Source organism: Mus caroli, unplaced genomic scaffold, assembly GCF_978045245.1.
Source record: "Mus caroli unplaced genomic scaffold, Mus_caroli_1 scaffold_17, whole genome shotgun sequence".
NCBI lineage: Eukaryota > Metazoa > Chordata > Mammalia > Rodentia > Muridae > Mus > Mus caroli.
Genome location: NW_028227272.1, coordinates 7,315,360 through 7,333,802, shown reverse-complemented (window position 1 = coordinate 7,333,802; position 18,443 = coordinate 7,315,360). Strand labels below are relative to the sequence as shown.

The following is an 18,443-nucleotide window of genomic DNA, read 5'->3' as shown; positions in this document are numbered from 1 at the left end:
GCAGGGCTGTTTCTGACTCTGTTGCCTGCTTTTAGGACCCTTTCCTCCTACTGGGTTGCCTTAATAGGAGAGGAAGTGCCTAGTTTTACTGCAACTTGAAATACCATGACTAGTTGATATTCATGGTCTGCAGTTTTCTGAAGAGAAACAGAGGAGTAGTGAATTGGCAGTAAGGGTAGGGGCTAGGATTTGGCAAGAAGGAAGGGGAAACTATGGTCAGGATGTAAAAAATTTAATTAATTAATCAATCAATGATAAAAAGGGGGGAATACCTTGTCCAGATGGCTCTGCTGGTTCAAAGAACATTTAAAGAAGAAGATGCTAGTTTCCCCCTCTTGTTTTTCGAACAAGGTTTCTCTATGTAGCCTTGGCTGCCTTGGAACTCACTCTGTAGACCTGCCTTGCCTGCCTGCCTGCCTGCCTTTGCCTCCTGAATGCTGGGATTAAAGGTGTGCACCAGCACCACCCAGCAATAATACTAGTTTTTTAAAAAAATGAGGTACATAACTGCAGTGCATCCAGATAAATAACTGTAAGAAATCTATAGATAGTATCATTTATGAACACAGATACAAAAATCCTTAACAGTTGGGGCTAGCAGCTCCAGCTCAGTTAGTAGAGTATTAAGTTTGAGCACTGCCTACCGGGAATGATGGTGCACCCCTGTAATCAGAGCACTTGGAGGCAGGAGAATCAGGAGTTCAGGTCATCTTTAGTTACAGAGTAAATCCCAAATTAGCCTGGGATGTATGAGATATTACCTTAAAAAACAAAATAAAACAACCTTAAAAAAAAGACCCAAAAAACAAACTTAGCAGTCCAAGTCTAGCAATGTCCATAAAATTTCACAGCAGGTAGAATTAGCCCAGAGGTACTTGAGAGAACTGGAGATAGCTTTGGACAAAGTGATTTCTGAGTGGAAGGCTGAGAGGGAAGCACACTCAGCAAGTGGTGACTTGGAGAAGAGAGAGCAGCCAGAGAGAGCACAACCACATAAGAAGGTGAGCCTCTCTGGGAGCAGGTGCCTTGTCAGTACTGTGGTGGCTACCGCGCAGACACAGGGCCTACCAGGACCAAGCGTGCTGATCCCATCCGAGACAACATTAAGCATTCCACAGGTAGGCACCACACCAAACTGCAGCCCTCTTGGGACTGACTGGGATCACATCAGAGCCCTTGCAGGCAGGCTCTTTAGTACTCATTGCTGAGGTCTCTAGCAGTCCTTTCCGGTCCTTCCCTGGTTCTTCATCAGTCTCTGGGCTCCTGTGAGGTGCCCCAAGCTTCTCCTTTCCACCTCCATGGAAGAGAGGCAGTTTCCATTGCTTGGCCATGGATCATGGATGAGAGCTGCCTCAAGCTTACCTCTACCAGACTTCTGTTGCTGTGCCTGAGGGTGAAAACCCTCCAGCTAAAGGTCTGAGAAGGGAGTCCTTGAAGTCAAATCAAGATGGAAAAGCAGGTGCTGTCTAGATACTCCATTGAACAGGGTCAGAAGGGTGGAGGTTAAGGGAGAAGCTAAAGGTTCCTGAACAGCAAAGAACAGGGTAAAAGCAGCCTCACTGTAGGGGACTATGGAGAGTGGACTACAGACAGTAACACCTGACCCTAGTGCTAAGGAGATGCAGAACACGTTATCACCTTGACACCCAACAGGCATTTCCACACAGATGTCAAACACTGTGCCAACCCTGATGGCAAGAGAAGAGCAGGCCCAGCGGCAGGTTGCACAGACACCACAGGCGCTATGGTGCAGTTGGTTGTCCTCTTCACTGAGGATATGTGAGAAACTGACCAAAAGTTGCCTTGAACAGGAAGGCTGGGGACACAGCAGAGGGGAGGCATTTGCCATTAGATGTTTTTGTGCTGCCAATTGACTTAAATTCAAGACTAATGATTGAGGAATAAATAAGAAACATCCTGTTCGCCAGGCGTGGTGGCGCACGCCTTTAATCCCAGCACTCGGGAGGCAGAGGCAGGCGGATTTCTGAGTTCGAGGCCAGCCTGGTCTACAGAGTGAGTTCCAGGACAGCCAGGGCTACACAGAGAAACCCTGTCTCGAAAAACCAAAAAAAAAAAAAAAAAAATAAGAAACATCCTGTTCTGCTTCAGACATAGGCTGTCTTAGTGAGCATCACTTCTAGCTCCTCCCACCAAGTTTAATGTAAACCTCCTGGATGGAATGTTATTTGATGCTGTGTGTCAATCTATGCCAACTCCAGTTCTTGTGAATATTCTTGAGGAAAGTCTCCAAACTTGGCTGTGGGGAGCCTGATAGGCCAACACCAGAATCAGCTTCCAGCAATGGGCACTGAGGGAGGTACTGGTACATGCCAGTAAACTGTCAGCTCCACTGGAACTGGGGCCTGGCCACAGAGCCTGAACAAGAGAAGCTGGAGAACCACAGCTCTCTTCAGGAAGAAAACCTATGCTTCCACACAGGTCGATTTTAGCACTAACCCCACGGCAAGAACACCAAGTACTATAAATAGCAAACCCAAGGTTCCAATTTGACTGGTTTGTCTCTGATGTCAGGAAAGTGGTCATTAGCTAGGTTAACTGTAAAGCAGAGAGGGTCTGTAGAAAGCCACACTGGGTTAGACAGCCACACTTGAATTTTCTCCATCATTCCAGAGTCACCAATGCCTGTGGCTTCAGTCTGCAGAAAACACCTAAGAAATTGTAATGAGGCTAAAGAAGAGCACTGTAGGAGTCAGCCTCAGAGGCCAGGAGGGAACCTCCTTCCCAAAGTGCCCTCCCTTTGCATCAGCGAAGAGGAAGGATGTTACAGAGCCAGCACTGTGTCACATACTCAGGCAGGTAAGGAGCACACATACCTTTGTTATGAGACATGGCATACAGGAGGCAGAGCACGAAGAGGGCGTGATAGTCATCGTCAGGGCTGTCCAGGGCATGGTACACCATATCCAGGAAGGGTCTGGAAAAGAGGAAAGCTCTGTAAGCCTCTGGAACAGTGTGCATTTCCCTCTCTCATCTGACAACATCTTGTCTTTGCTTCTCACAGGTCTAAGGCTACTAGCTTGTGGTGAATGCAGTATGTGTCAGGTCCAGAATCAGGCACTGGGAACACATCCACACAAATGAGAGGTGGGCTCTGACCTTGGAAAGCTGCTATTGGGGTGGGGTGGGGGGTGTTGACCAAGGATAGACAACTCAGACACTTGACAGTCATTCACCTGGTGTCTCTGGAGATGGTAGGTACAAAGTTCCTGCTCTTTCATACTCCCATGCCAACTGGCAGGCAGCACAGACATGTATCATTACTTTAAATAAAGGATGGAAGGAATAAAGATGAAAACAGGACCAGTGTAACAGACCTAGATCACTGGGCAAGGCAGAGTCAGAACCATGAACATGTCTGAAGGTACAGTTAACACCTGCACAGAAGCATTCCAGCCCAGGAGGCTGACTGCAGGGCCTTAGCACAGGGTCATGCCCTGCTCTTGATTAATATACTTAATATATCAAGGGTGCTTCTCTGTGATTTCATTTTGCCTGTGTTCTGGCTCAGCAATTTCTTGGGCCAACATTCCTTGACTAGAAGAATTGATAGTGAGGTCTCTCACCTTCTGTGCTCTGTGGATAAGGTATAAAAAGTGGCCACAACCTGGAAAATACACATACCAAATGCTGCTCTTCCCAGGGTAGGTCCTAGCCTGGCATTAAGAGGCTGTGCTCCCATTAGAGGCTGCCCCATTAAACACCAGGCTGAGGTCAAGAAAGTCAAATAATCCAGAAAATGATCAAGGTTGTATTTTACAACTGGAAGAACATGTGGGCATTAGCAGTATGGACTATCTATGAGGATTGAAAATAGAAAATAGGAGTGTTCAAAGGAGATCACTTGCGCAGAATCTTCCATTTCATCTTGAATATGTTAGGCTTTGATGGGGCAGATGAGAGACGGAGTGGAGGGCCTTGAGCACAGTGGGCAAATGCTCTGCTAGTGAGTGACACTCGTAGCTCCTCATTCTGAGTCCCTAGTTGCATAATGCATCAACACAAAATGTTAAGCTGAAAAATGAAAATAAATAAGTAGTAAAAATTTATTTGTCACATTTCAAATAAACACGGGATACACAAAACTTAAAAGGAAAACCTTAAGGGGACAGTGCCCAAAAGGGTCCCTGTCTCCTGCTGCCCAGGCAATAGATAGCTCCTCCATCTAGATATGTCTACATATCTGCTGTATGCAGATTTGGATTCTATGAGATTCTAGCAATAACTATACCAAATTTGAGACTAAAGTATAAAACATTTTTTTGTAAGCTAGCTGGTTGCAATTTGGATTACATTTGCACTTGGAAATAGTACAGATGACCAAGCACAAAACAAGGGGAGGGCTTGTGGGTGAGCTATCCTTTATATATGATATGAAGTATTTTGAAGCTGCTAAGCATCCCATTACTAACAGGATCATGATGTGAAAAAGATGCTGGGGTTTGGTACTAGATAGCAAAAGGGTGAAATAAAACAAGACAGGAATGAGTTAGGGACAAGTGGTCCTGAAAAGGTTGGTAAGAGATGCTGAGACAGGAGCATCTGGGAGCACTAACTTTTATTTTTCTTTACACTCCTGAAAAGTTTTCACATTTTTCTGGAGGTGCATCACTTATCTATCTTTTAAAGACTGCTGAGTAGGATTTGTGGTGCATATCTTTAATCCTAGCACTTAGGAGGCAAAGACAAGTGGAACTCTGTGGGTTCCAGGCCAGCCAGAGAGAGCTACTTACTAAGATAGTCCCAAAACAACAATTTTTTGGCGGCGGCAGCGGGGGAGGGGGGTGTCTTTGTATTTTATTTTGGGTCTAACTTGACCCTGAGTGTAGGCTAAACTCTGTACAAGGGAAATTCCAACAGTTCCAGTTCTCTCTACAGTGGAATAGACATCAAGATTCAGCTGATGCGCTGATGCTCTGGGAAACAAATGACCATCTTCCTTTACCCTCTCCTTGCTCCCAGCCTCAGGCTGGGAAGTGGGTGCTAGGGATGCTGTCTTGGGCTCAGGGACACACAGAAAACCTGTTGGCTCAGTCACCTGAGTTAGTTTCTGCTTGTTAGAAATCTATGTGATCACAGTAACCAGTTAGTCATCCAAGGTTTAAAAAGAACCCAATCAACTCTTAAAAACCCCTGTTCCCTAAATGCAAGAAAAAAAGAAGCCATTTAGCCTCGAGTCAAACAAAACATCTTGTTCTCCTCACTCTCACAAAGCTACAGTGTTAATGTTTCAGGCTCATGGCTCCCTGTATTGGATCTGGAAAGGAGCAGCTGATGATCTGCAAGCACACAGATCAGCTTCACAAAACATCTCTGAGTTGAGAATAACAGGTCAGAGCAACAGGGCCAGGACAGGTAGCGGCACTGAATCACACTATGTGTCAAGGCCCCACAGACACGGGCAAGCACGGCAATCAGGGATTGAGAGGGGAGTTCCAAGCCTGACTCATGAGAGGCTCTTCCTGGGAACGTCCTACATCCTTCAGACCCAGCCTAGCTACCAACTGTTCCTCTGTGGTAGTGTCCTGGACTGGCCACCTTGTCAAAGAATAGGGTGTGAGATGTGACTAAGCCGGTTCTTCCCTTACATACCCCCAGAGTTTGTGTCTCCGGGTGGCCAGAGGCTGAAGCAAAGGGAACAAATGGTGAGCAGGAGAAAGCCATGGCTGTCTTTACCCTTTCTTTCTCAAGGCTGAGGGGCTGTCCAGGAGCTCCCAGCAGGGCCTCGATGCTCACCTGCTCCACTGTGCATTCTCTGAGCTCGTGGCGGCGCTCTTCTCCTCGTCTGTGGTGTTCTGCTCCTGCACTGAGGTCCCAGCAGCGGCCACCTCTGAGAGCTTGCCAAGCTTCATGATCACCATCTCAATCTCTGGAAGCAAACAGAGCAGGTGAGCCCGGCTGGCATCAGTAACAGAGACTCAGGTTGTAGCCCAAGCATGTGTAAAGCACCCCAGACACGCTAAGCAAGCCTCAACAGTGGGGGCAGACACCAGTAACATGTAGGAAAAAACTGTCCAGGCCAGACCTCTGTGCATTCATCTGAGCAACACCAAGACATGAGCCCTGACTTGGACACACACACAAGGCAGTTACCGGTTTTATTTCCTGACGTAAGACACTTAGCTCGGCCATGACCACATTTCCTTTCCAAAGGGTTGGAGGCAGCTCAGGAGATGGAACATGAGGCTAATATGTCCTTACCTAACTCACTGGACTGCTCTGCAGCTCTCTAACTTTAGAAACAGCTCTGGCAGGACAGAGGCCATGTTTCCACCTTTCTATTTACAACCTTTGAAAGGGAGACACAAGTTAGGAACCTCATTTTGTTTTTCCCAATTCCAGAAGAGAAACTTAACAGCAACTGACTGAAATTGTGGTATATATTTTATTTTCACACACCTTAAGGACCACTGAGTAGAAACACCTGGAAGTCAAGAGTGATCTTGTGCTTCCTGGTGTCCCCATCAAGAGTCCTTGTCATGTGCTAAGGCCATTCTCTGGCAGATGCCCTTCTCTGAGCTCTCCACTGGTGTGGGCCGGTCCCTTAGCTGGCTCCACACGCTCTCATCCTCATCTGTTCTCCATACCAGTTGGAGAACTATCCCAAGTGGTAGTAAGTGGAAACAAGCTCATGTCCCTCTTTTGTTCCAAGCTCCCCGTGCCTTCTCCTCACTCTCAGGATGAAATCCAAAGGGCGCAGACCATGGCCTGCTCCTCCTACGCCTGGCTTGTCTATCTCTGATCTCATACCCTGGCCTTCTCTGCCTTGCTGGCTCCCCACCCTGGCCATGCTAGGCGTATTGTTTGCTGGCTGTCAAATGACCCACACTTTCTCAGACATGGGCGTTACTCGGTTACATCTTCCAATGCTCAGCTAAATGTCACCTCCTTGGAGATGCCTTGGTCACTGTCCTCACCTGTCTTTCTCTTAGCTCTTTTTAAGAGTACCAACTAAACTGCACACTCTGTCTAGGTTTCTTTCCCTCCTCATGTCCTTTCTGGTTCTAGAGTCTCATGAGATCAAACCTCTGTGTGGATCTTCTGGGCCCTAAGAGGCTTTCAGGATTTTCCTGGATTTGGAGGAACTTGACAGTGTATGGAGTCCTGGCCAGAAATTTTGAGAAATCCCTGGACTGGAGTTTGTCTGATTTTTTTTTTCCCCCAGTCATTACGCTGGGGCTGATTTGTAGAGGAAGACCACATATGGGAAATATCCTTCTTGTGACATCATAGCCAGCATACACACTGGCAACATGACCTTAAGACAGGTGTCAATTCTCTACTGGCCATGCTACTATCAGGTGTCCCCAGGGTCAAGCTATTCCCCTCTTCCTTTTATGCCACGTTCTGTGGAACAAAGTCCCCACAAAAAGTGTTGCTGCTGTTTGCAGTGCAAGGGCCCCTATCTGGGGCCTCAGGCATGGTAGTTGCAAAGCCCTTTGAGCTACACCCCCAACAACACTATTGGTATAAATTATCTGGAATTCTTCAGAGTGCCTCTCTGTCTGTCACCTTGTTTCTTTGATCTATAGCATCTCTGACCACCAGCATTGGCATTCTGCTGTTTTACCTACTTATTCTTGGCTATCCTCTACTGGTATGGGCTCCATAGGCATACCTGCCTCCCCCCCATCACACAGTGTACCTCTTGAATATGTGAATGAGTCACTCCCTGGATCCAGTACAATATAGGAAATGTGGGTGCAGAAAGGACCAGCAATGTGCTGTAGCAGTTGTGGTATGGGGTAGGGTGTTCAAGAGCCTGATATGTTCACAAAGTTCTCTCATGGGAGATGTCTGACCGTCCCCATGCCACCCACTCCTCCCTGGTACACACTTTTTCTGGTCTCTCTTAGAGTGATGATATACTTGTAGTCAGCCCCTGGTGTGGAGGCAATCCCGTACATGTTCCCTTGGGACGAAGACCTCTGGAAGCTTACTCTGGGTTCCCTGCCCTCCCCACTTAATCTGAAGTCAGATGCTAGCTGAAAGTCTCCCACAGGGAGGTCACTAACACCAAAAGTAATCTTCAAGGGGTATGAGGACAAGTGCTGTCTCTCAATTGTTTTATATGTATCTTATAGGCATTGCAAGACAATTCTAGTTGCATAAAGAGCCACTTCTTGTGTGCAGTGAGGCGAAATTTAAAAAACAAGTGCATCAGTTCCTACTGAGTGGACAACGGAACATACAGTCCTCAGTCATGGCTGCACAGGGACACAGCATCAACAACAGAACACACAGTCCTCAGTCATGACTGCACAGGGACATAGCACCAACAACAGAACACAGTCTGCAGTCATGGCTGCACAGGGACACAGCACCAACAACAGAACACACAGTCCTCAGTCATGGCTGCACAGGGACACAGCACCAACAACAGAACACAGTCTTCAGTCATGGCTGCACAGGGACACAGCACCAACAACAGAACACACAGTCCTCAGTCATGACTGCACAGGGACACAGCACCAACAACAGAACACACAGTCCTCAGTCACAACTGCACAGGGACACAGCACCAACAACAGAACACAGTCTTCAGTCATGGCTGCACAGGGACACAGCACCAACAACAGAACACACAGTCCTCAGTCACGGCTGCACAGGGACACAGCACCAACAACAGAACACACAGTCCTCAGTCATGGCTGCACAGGGACACAGCACCAACAACAGAACACACAGTCCTCAGTCATGGCTGCACAGGGACACAGCACCAACAACAGAACACACAGTCCTCAGTCATGGCTGCACAGGGACACAGCACCAACAACAGAACAGTCTGCAGTCATGGCTGCACAGGGACACAGCACCAACAACAGAACACACAGTCCTCAGTCATGGCTGCACAGGGACACAGCACCAACAACAGAACACACAGTCCTCAGTCATGGCTGCACAGGGACACAGCACCAACAACAGAACAGTCTGCAGTCATGGCTGCACAGGGACACAGCACCAACAACAGAACACACAGTCCTCAGTCATGACTGCACAGGGAGACAGCACCAACCCTGTACTAGGCACCATTTTTTCTTTCCTTGTTGTTCTACAGTTCTCTTCAACACCTAACTAGCTCCTACTCATCTTAGGTTTCCCCAGATTGAGGTACAAGACCATTTGATAGGTCAGTCTTTTTCTTATCTATTTTGTTTGCTTTATACTGTATATGACTTAACATGGTGATGAGAATACGTATAATCACAATCAATGTGTTTCTTCTTGGGAGGCGCAGGATTTTGTTTTGTTTGTATCTCATTGTGTTTACTGATAAAGACAGTTGAAGTCTCCCAAGCTATGACACTGGTTTCCCCTTGGCTATGGCCTCTGACCTCTACCTGGTGATCCCAGGCCCAACTTGGGCATGCTATGAGCTCACTTCCCCTGGCAGAACTCCACCCTGCTTGGCTGACATGGTGGGAACACTGTTTCCCAGGACTCTCCAAGGTCACAGAGTCAAGTTCCAGTGCCAAGTGTGACGGACAAGTCAGCATATCACAGTAGTCCCCTTTTCAGCCTTTTCCTGTTCCTGGACATTAGGATTCTGGAGCAAGAGAAGAGTTCAAGACAATCCAGTTCACTGCTAGTTGGGCAATTTTTCAAGTGACTCAATAACTTATGCTTTTTTGCAATGCTGGAGATAGAACCCAGGACCTTGTGCATATTGGGCAAGTACTCTGCCACTGAGTCACACCCTTGGCCATCAAAGGGACTTTTCAAGGCATGTCAACATGGTAGGCAGTCAAGTATAGGACCATGATCAAAGAAGGTAAATATCAACTGTCTGCCCACATGGTCACTCAGGCACTACAGAGCCCCTTCCTGATATTCTAGGACCATAAAAAAAAAAAAAAAAAAAAAAGAGACAACAACAACATCACAATACCTGAAATCTGCTTGTTTGTTCCAAATTTGGCAACCAACTCTGAGAAAGAGCCACCCAGAAGTGCAATAGTTCTCTATGCAGCAGAACCTGCAGCAGAAGCTAGTCCAGCTCCCACTGTGGCACACAAGCCAACAGAAGGTGATCCTAGCATCGTAAGTCCTGACTGTGTCACCCTGTGCTCCCAGCTGCTCAGCCAGTCCTGCTGAGTTTCCCCAGTTTCAGCTGATTTCCTAGGTGAGTGTAGACCAGTTCTTTCAAAGTCAGGATAGGTTTTCATCTTTTTGTAAACAATTTTATCCAGCTAAGTTTTACAGTGAAAGTTCTTACCTGGGCTCCACCAGCTCTCTGTCTCTTTTGAAATGGAGAGAAGTGGCTTTGAGGAGAGGGTCTCCCCAGTCTGTCACATCTCTAAGAGCCTGTGACCTATCCTGTGAACCCCTCTTCCTGCCATACCAGAGTGTCTATGGTGGTCTTGTGTTGCCTTCCAGCCCCACGCTGACCTGTTCTTGCTGATGCTGTATTCATTCCAGGGCAGCCAGCTTCCACCAATGGGCCAAGCAGGATGCTCCAGTGACTCAGGAGCTACCAAATGGCTAGAGATTCTGCTAATGGCAACTCAAGGGCTCCATCTGACCCTCAATTATACTTTGAGTCATCTCTAGTCCCACAAGCCAGGCTTCTGTTTAAATGAGAATGGCATGTTGAAGGGATTAGCACTTTTAAAAAATGTAAATTGTGTGTATGGGGGAGAGTATGTGTGCCTGTGAGCATGTGCAGAGTGAAGAAGAGGACACTGGGTGTCATGCTCTATCATTTTCCACCTAAATTACCTGAGTTTGACTTACTGACAGTCTCTTATTATAGGGCAACCAGTGATCCCTATGGATCCTCCTGTCTGTGCCCCCACAGCAGTAGAATTCCAGGCACTCGCAAAAGCAGACCTGGCCTTTTGCTTGACTATTGAACTCATGTCCCCAGGCTTATGCAACAGGCACCTTTACCTGCTGAACTAGCTTTGCAGCCCTGATGGGCTCATGTAAAAACTGTTGTGCCTTCATCTAACCTGATAAGGTCCTTGGAGGCCGGCAGCTTTTACTAGGTACTGAGGCTGTACAGGACTTGTGGGCGGTTGTTACTGCCCCTCCATGGTCCCCAGTCAGGGGCACTGTTTGGGGGGGGGAGGATTAGACAGGATGGTCTTACTGGGGAAGTACACCACTGGGGACAGGCATTGGGGTTTTAAAAGCCAGGTGCGACTCCTAATTCACTCTCTGCTTGGGGTTCAAGATATGACCTTTCAGCTGTTCCTGTGACATAGCCCCTCTGTGATAGCAATGGATTTTTATCATTCTAGAACCTCAACAACAGAGAAAAGTGTCAAGAGTCCATCTACCACACTGCCTTATGAGCAAAAAGGACAAAAAACCAAAATACAAATTTGGCTTTTTTTCTTTCTTTTTTCCTTCCTTCCTTCCTTCCTTCCTTCCTTCCTTCCTTCCTTCCTTCCTTCCTTCCTTCCTTCCTTCCTTCTTTCTTTCTTTCTTTCTTTCTTTCTTTCTTTCTTTCTTTCTTTCTTTCTTTCTTTCTTTCTTTCTCTTTCTTTGACAGAGGTTCACTATGTAGTCCAGACCGGCCGAGCTCCTCCTGCTTCAGCCTCTCCGGTGTTGGGACTGAAGGTGTGCGCCACCACACCTGGCTAAATCTGCTTATTTTTACAATACACATGGAGGGGAGAAGGGAGAGCAGAAAACTCAGCAAAAAGGTCAGGGGTAGGAGTGGGAGAAGGAACACAGAAGCAAAGGACTTTTCCTGTCTGCACAGTCTTCAGGGTTAGAACACTGTATTTTAAAAAGGAAATTCTGTGTATGTGGGCTTGGGTTGGATGTGATCAGGATACACAGTACATATGTATTAAATTGTAAAACATATATATGAATTGTATCAACAAGAACACTGAACAAAAAGGGAAATGTCAAAATTTATTTAAAGTAAGTGCCACACCTACCCTGAAGGAGGAAATGGGGGTGGGCCAATCCAGCAAGCATACGAATGTGCAGCTGACAAGACTCCCTTGGCTTTGGACACACGAAATACTGAGGTAAGGTGGCAGATGGAGAAATGTTGCAAACAAACTCTCCACTGATTATTTACAGAATGCTACATAATTGAGCGATGTGACTCTGACACTGTTCTGGCTTGTTACAGCCTCAGAGAATAACTGTGTTGGAGAGAAGACAGAGGGGTTCACTTCAGACAAAACATAACAGGGAAGCCAAAAATGTGGAAATACTGGAACTGAGAGTCAGTACAAATTTCACTCTTTAAAACATGTACATATATTTGTATGTGTGTATATGTGTGCATGTAAAAATAACGATGCATATAGTCCTAGCTTTGTCCACCGAAAAGACAAAAAAAAAAAAAAGGAAAAGCCATCTAGGAAAAATAAGACCATCTAGGGTCCAGATCCAAGTCATACAAACTATCTGCCACAGAGAAGAGGCAGCACTTTTCAGAGAACAACAAATGTCAGGGATGGGTTAAGACATAAGATGTACATGGAATAAGTATGTTCTTATGTTAGAGACTGATCTAAAAGACAACAGGGACTTAACACACCACAGCCAACTTGAAGGATTCCCAAGGGCCAACTCTGGGACAATTTGATCACCAGAGTAATTAAATACAGCAATGGGATATAAGCCATTAAAAAATGGAGTCCATGCTGATAAGAGATAAATCACTGGCTGGGAACAAGGGATCTTATCAGAGTGGAATGACAGCAGTCTGATGTCAGAAAGTTTTGTAACGATCATGGTAAGCACTGGACCAGGTGAGAATTAGCAACAAAGGCTCAATCTAGGGGAATGCTGAAGAGGTACATGACCTACAAGTGTCTTCCCAGGGCTGTGTAGAACTTGTAATTCTACAATGGAGATGCCAGCCAGCTCTTAATCAAGTGAACAAAATAAATACCACTCAGGAAAGAAAGACTAATGTCCCTTAAAAGGACATGGTACCACCTAACCTACATCAGCCAAGAAGGCAGATCCTTAAGCATCCAGAGACCAAATGAGGACCACTTAAGTCACTAGAGGTCGAAGCAGATCTGCATTCTTCAAAAAATCAGTGTGATGAAGGTCACCCATCATCATGGTATCAATACAGGAGACCTGTGCAGGAAGACCAAGAATCTGCAGCTATACTGTGCTACACCTATAAAATTCTGTCTCAAAAAAAGGAAGTAGGTATTTAGAATGTGCAATAAAGGACATTTTTTTTTAGGCCAACAGAGACAACGGTGACATAGCTGGGAAAGAGTGTAGTGAGCATTTTGGTTTCTTTAAGAACTCAGTTATGCTATGTGAACATGTTTTGGTTTTAATCCCAGCTGTGGGATATGGGGCTGCTTCAGTTTGTCCACAGCCATTAAGTATGATTGTCTTATACTCTAGGTGGGCCATGATTTTTGCCAGCTGCAGATATGGGATTCTAGAGAGGGTATAAATGGGAGAGCCTCGGAGAGCCTGGGGCAGCTGCTGCTGGTCCCTGCTGTTGCATTTGCTGGATTGCTAGCTTTCTGGACATTCTGAAGACAAGATTGGACTTGCCCCTAGGATCCCAACACCCCTCATCAGTAGGAAGCTGTCTAAAGAGGTCTATGCCCCCCTTTCCCTTCTAGCCTTCTTTCTCTCCTACCTAGTGTTGGGGGGCTGGAAGGGATTAGGGTGGGATAAGGGTTGGATGGGAGCAGATTTAAGAATCCAATAAAATAGCTAAAAAAATCTGTCAACAAAAGAGCTATGAACTGATGGTGACAGGTTGAAGAATACCTTGTTCTTAGCAAAAAACCATGGAGGCCCTGGGAGGAAAAGGACATGAGATATGACTTATCCCTCCTACAACTGTGCATGAGTGTGTGTGCAAGCATGTGTGTATGCATGTGTGCGTGTGTGTGCATGTGTGTGTGTGTTTGTGTGAATTGGGCAAGAGGGTGGGAGGAAGGGGCGGGTGGGGAGAATACAAATGAAAATGCAAATGGTAGAAAACAGCAAAGTCAGAACCTAGTAAAGAGTAAATGAGCAGTCTATACTATTTTTGTTTCACGACTTTTCTTAAATTTGAAATTATTTATAAATAACACATCTGAAAAATTACTACTATAAACTCAAAACCAGTGTTAAATGCAAAGTCTCTGTAAAGATATACATGATGAACAAGGAGATCTATTAATGTGCATTTTAGAAGGGAGCTCAGTAAGCGCCTGAGCTGTCCTGAAGACCTTGCACACAAGGTCAGCTCTGCACAGCCACTGCCACCATCTCCGACACTGTAAGCCATCATCTGACAGTGAGGGCCTTGTGAGAGATCCCCAAAGCCTGGGACTCTGCCTCCTGGTCTCTCAGGCCACCTTTAGAAACAGTGCGAGTGTTCTGTTGCTCTGAACATTAGGCCACATGCTGGGTTGGGGCACTTCAAGTGCAGTGAGGCTGTAAAGCTTACTACAAGGTAAGAAAACCTCCCAGGAGGTTGCAGCTGACACATCTGCCTGTGTTTGCGGTAAAGAATGCACAAAAACACACCAGGACAATAACCAAGATTTACTTGGTGGAGAGATGAGACAGGTATTGCCACTGACAAGTGAAGAGTGGCAGAGTCCATCTGCAGGAAACTGCTTCCAGAAATCCCCGACTGTACAGAGAAAGCAGCTGCCAATGAAGACAGGAAAGAGAAAAAAGAAATTTGAGTCAAAGGAAGAGACATGGAACGAGGGGATGGTGAATTGGAAAGAAGCCGCTCCTGCCAGCCTGCCAGCCAAGGCATTCCCGCAAGCCCTAACAGATATAAGCAGAAATCTGTTCACAGGGTCCCTTTACTGGTCTAGATGCCCAGAGAAAGGATGAATGGGTACACGGTTCACTGGTGTAGAAGAACACTACAATGAACTCTATGTTCCTATGATCATCATCAAAACAAATACATCTAAGAGTCCACAGCTCTGCTAGGGGCATGAAGGCACACATCAGGGTGGGCATTTGCCCACGCATACAAGGCCCTGGGTATATCCTGGAGTCATCTGGAAACAAACGCTCAACAAAATAAATAAATTAGAAGTTGGATGGGAACTAAATATTATTTTTAGAATTTTAGCCTAAGAACCCTTAAGAAATAGTTGGCTTTGTTTGTTACAAAATAATTAATGGAAAATTAAAAGTTAAAGATGTGTCAAGTTTCTAATGTGCTCTACCACAACCTTTAATCCAACAATGCAAAATTCAAGCCATTCCCAAATCTAAACCTTGAAGTGCTTTCTGTTAAGAGCAGTACGCACAGCATGGTTTACAGTCAGGGGCTGGTGGGATGGCTCATCAGGTCAGGCACCTGTCACATAAGCCTAAAAACCCACTCTATAGTTGTGTTCTGACTTCTACATACACACACACACATGCACTAGTTCCCCACACCCACCCTCTACACAAACAAATGAAGAAATCAGAAAAATCTTCAGGCTCTGTGTACAAAGAATATATGAAAAATAAGTGAATTTCACATTTACACTTGGGTCCCATCCCCAAGACAACAACTCATTATTCTTAGTATATGGAATGTTTATTTCAAAATCTGAAAAGATGGTAGCCCAAAGCATTTTGAAAAAGAACCCTCAACCTGTTCTTTAAAAAGAAAACAGCAGTTAGACGCTCAGACTGCTCTTTCACAAGACCTGAGTCTAGTTCCCAAGACTGACAGGGGTGGCTCACAAGTGCTGGACTCCAGCTCCAGGGATCTGACACCCTCTTCTCTCCTCCACTGACATCTGCACTCGGGAGCACAACCTCCACAGAGACACAAAGGGATACACATAAAAATAAAATTTAAAAACAAAGTTATATCAGTAATAATTTTGAGAGAGTTAATTTTTGGACAGGGAAATTTAGCACTATTATATAATGTTACTGTCCTCCTAGGAAAAAAAATCTGTTGAAATTATTTTAGAAGTTCACACTAAGCACTTTGTCTGATTGTTTGACACAATGACTTCTGAAATAAATCTAGCCTTTAGTTAGAACTATTATAAAGACTGGGATGCTGAGAGTGACTTACTCCTGCCACTCAGGAGAATCATCTTCAAGAACTGCTGTATCTTTCTTCTTCTAGCTTTATTCCAGTCTAAGAAGTTGTAGCTACCCATGAAATCTACTGCAGCTCTGGGTGCAGAGACAACGCAGAGGTTATTTTTCTGCCTTGCCTGCAGCACTAAATCCGAGTCTACAGCTGGGGTGGCCTAACTAAACAGGGGTTGAACAGGGTTTTCTAGTCCCATTCCTACTTCATAATCTGGCTCTGACTTAATCCATATTCATTGTTTACCTCTTCAGTTTAGGTATTTATTACTTTTATTTGAATTTATAATGAAATCTCCGCACACTTAACAAAAGGTAGTTTAAATCTTCCTGGTTTGGCTGTCTGGGTAGGTTTAGATGAAGTGGCCTTTTGGAGGAAGTCGTCTACCATTGGGGCTGGGCTTTGAGATTTCAAAAGTTATCGCTTACTGTGAATCACAATGTGAGACCCTCAGGGCACTCTTAACCTTCTGGAACCACAAACACAAATAAGGCCTTCATGGTACTTTGTCACAGTGATAGAGGAGTAACTATCCTCGTGTGTGTGTGTGTGTGTGTGTGTGTGTGTGTGTGTGTGTGTGTGTGTGTGTGTGACTCAAGTGTATATACCAGAGGACAACCCCGAGTGTTGGTCCTCCTCAGGTTCTCTCTCTCTCTCTCTCTCTCTTTCTCTGTCTCTCTCTCTCTCTCTGGTGCTGGAGTTACAAGTGTGCCATTTTATAAAATAAAATAAAATAAAGTAAAGTAAAATAAAATAAACTACAGGGCTTCTGGAGGTTAAGCTGAGCAAGCCTGTTACCGCCTGGGCTATGTCCTCAGCTCCTGTAGGATCTTATAAGGATCTGTACAGAAGAGTAGCTGTGCCACGACAACAGGCAGAGAATGGTGGCTGCAGTGGGTGGGGGCAGGGAGAATGAGAGTTGTTTCACAGGTAGAGCCTCAGGATACCAGAGAGTTCTGCAGGATGCAGAGAGTTCTGGAAATGATGGCAATGGACACACAAGATGGACCCCTTAGCACTGCTGACTCGCATGCTTCAAAGTAGTGATGGTTCATTTGCCAGAATCTTACCACAATAAAAAAAGAAATAAAAGAAGAGGAGGAGGAGGATGAAGTAGGAAGAGAAAAGACAGACAGACAGGAACCAAAAGCAGGTAAGGGCATCTTCATCTCCTACATACCACATAAGTGATGACAGTACTGGGAGAACCGAGAAGGTCAGGACACAAAGACATTGATTTCTTGATGTGACAACTCTGGCCATATCCTGGAATTCCCCCATCCTCTGACAGTACTAACTCCCTGACTCGCCTAGGAGGAGTCATATCTGGTAGATGAAGTGCTCTTTGGGGAAACGGCAGGCACCACATCCCAGAAGCCTTTGACTTCACAATTCAAGGATTTCTTCAATCTGGATTCTCTGTTCCAGAAACCACAAACAGACAGACAATGGAGAGGGAGGGAGAAAGGCAGGCCTTCATAGGAAGGTCAAGGGAAGGGGAAAGCCGGGCTGCCAGTTACCTAGGTAACCACAGAGGGCTGTGATTGGTTGACTCTGGAACAGTGTTTCAAGGTGAAATTGGCTAGGGCAAGAGCAGGGGCTGGCTGGAGTATGTCCCCTTCTTTGCTCATTGGTACCTCTCCTGAACACAGTGATTTTCTGGGCATATGACTTTTAGAGGATTTGCCCTCACTAACCTCTATGCTTCTCTTGTTAAGTCTGTATGAAAGGCACAGGCAAAAATCTCCCCACTACATAATGGGGGAGGGGTGGGGAGCTATCAAGTCTCTTTCTCATTGGCCCATATGCTTACACTCCGAAAATGAACCCTGCTGGGCTGGGGAGATGGCTCACGGGTAAAACAGTTGTCATGCAAGTGTGGGGACCAGAGTTAGAATCCCTCAGTTTTGCAAGATGCAAAGAGTTCTGGAGATAGTGATAGATACACAAGACAGGCATCCTTAACACTGCCAGCTCACATCCCCATGCTCCCATCATGAAATAAGGCAGGGACAAGAGAACCCCCAGCAAGCCAGCCTGCCTGGTGTACACAGCGGCAAAACATGAAAGCCTGTCTCACAGAGTGGAGGGTAAGGACAGACACTAACCTTGTCCTCTGATCTCAACATTCTCAACATGTGTGTTGTGGTCTATATGCACAGACATGAACACAGATACATACCAGGAACAGAGAAAAAGAAGAAAGGTATAGAGAAATTGTTGATGGTATAGGCCCAGAGTGTACCTCTATGCCTCTGCCTTCCATCTTGATCTGGGCTGCTAATGTGTCACAAGCAGAATCTTTCCCATGTCACATGGGAAATTTTACTGTAACAGCCTCAGGTTGAGAATCAGAAAGACCCTCCATAGGTGGATGTGTGCTGTAGAGTTTCAACTTACCCAAAACTACAAT

At 45.8% G+C, this 18,443-nt stretch overlaps 1 protein-coding gene across 4 annotated transcripts in view; it reads right to left on the bottom strand.

Annotated features, from left to right (window-relative positions):
* Clec16a (C-type lectin domain containing 16A) overlaps window positions 1-18,443 on the bottom strand; it is a 204,792-nt gene that overhangs the window by 129,541 nt on the left and 56,808 nt on the right. For all 4 annotated transcript variants that reach the window (XM_085832396.1, XM_029470211.1, XM_021184743.2 and 1 more), the window contains exons 11-12: window positions 5,755-5,887; window positions 2,835-2,935 (exon numbers count right to left, since the gene is read on the bottom strand). In XM_085832396.1, the coding sequence (XP_085688522.1) occupies window positions 2,835-2,935; window positions 5,755-5,887 (234 nt within the window). The remainder of the gene's footprint in view (window positions 1-2,834; window positions 2,936-5,754; window positions 5,888-18,443) is intronic.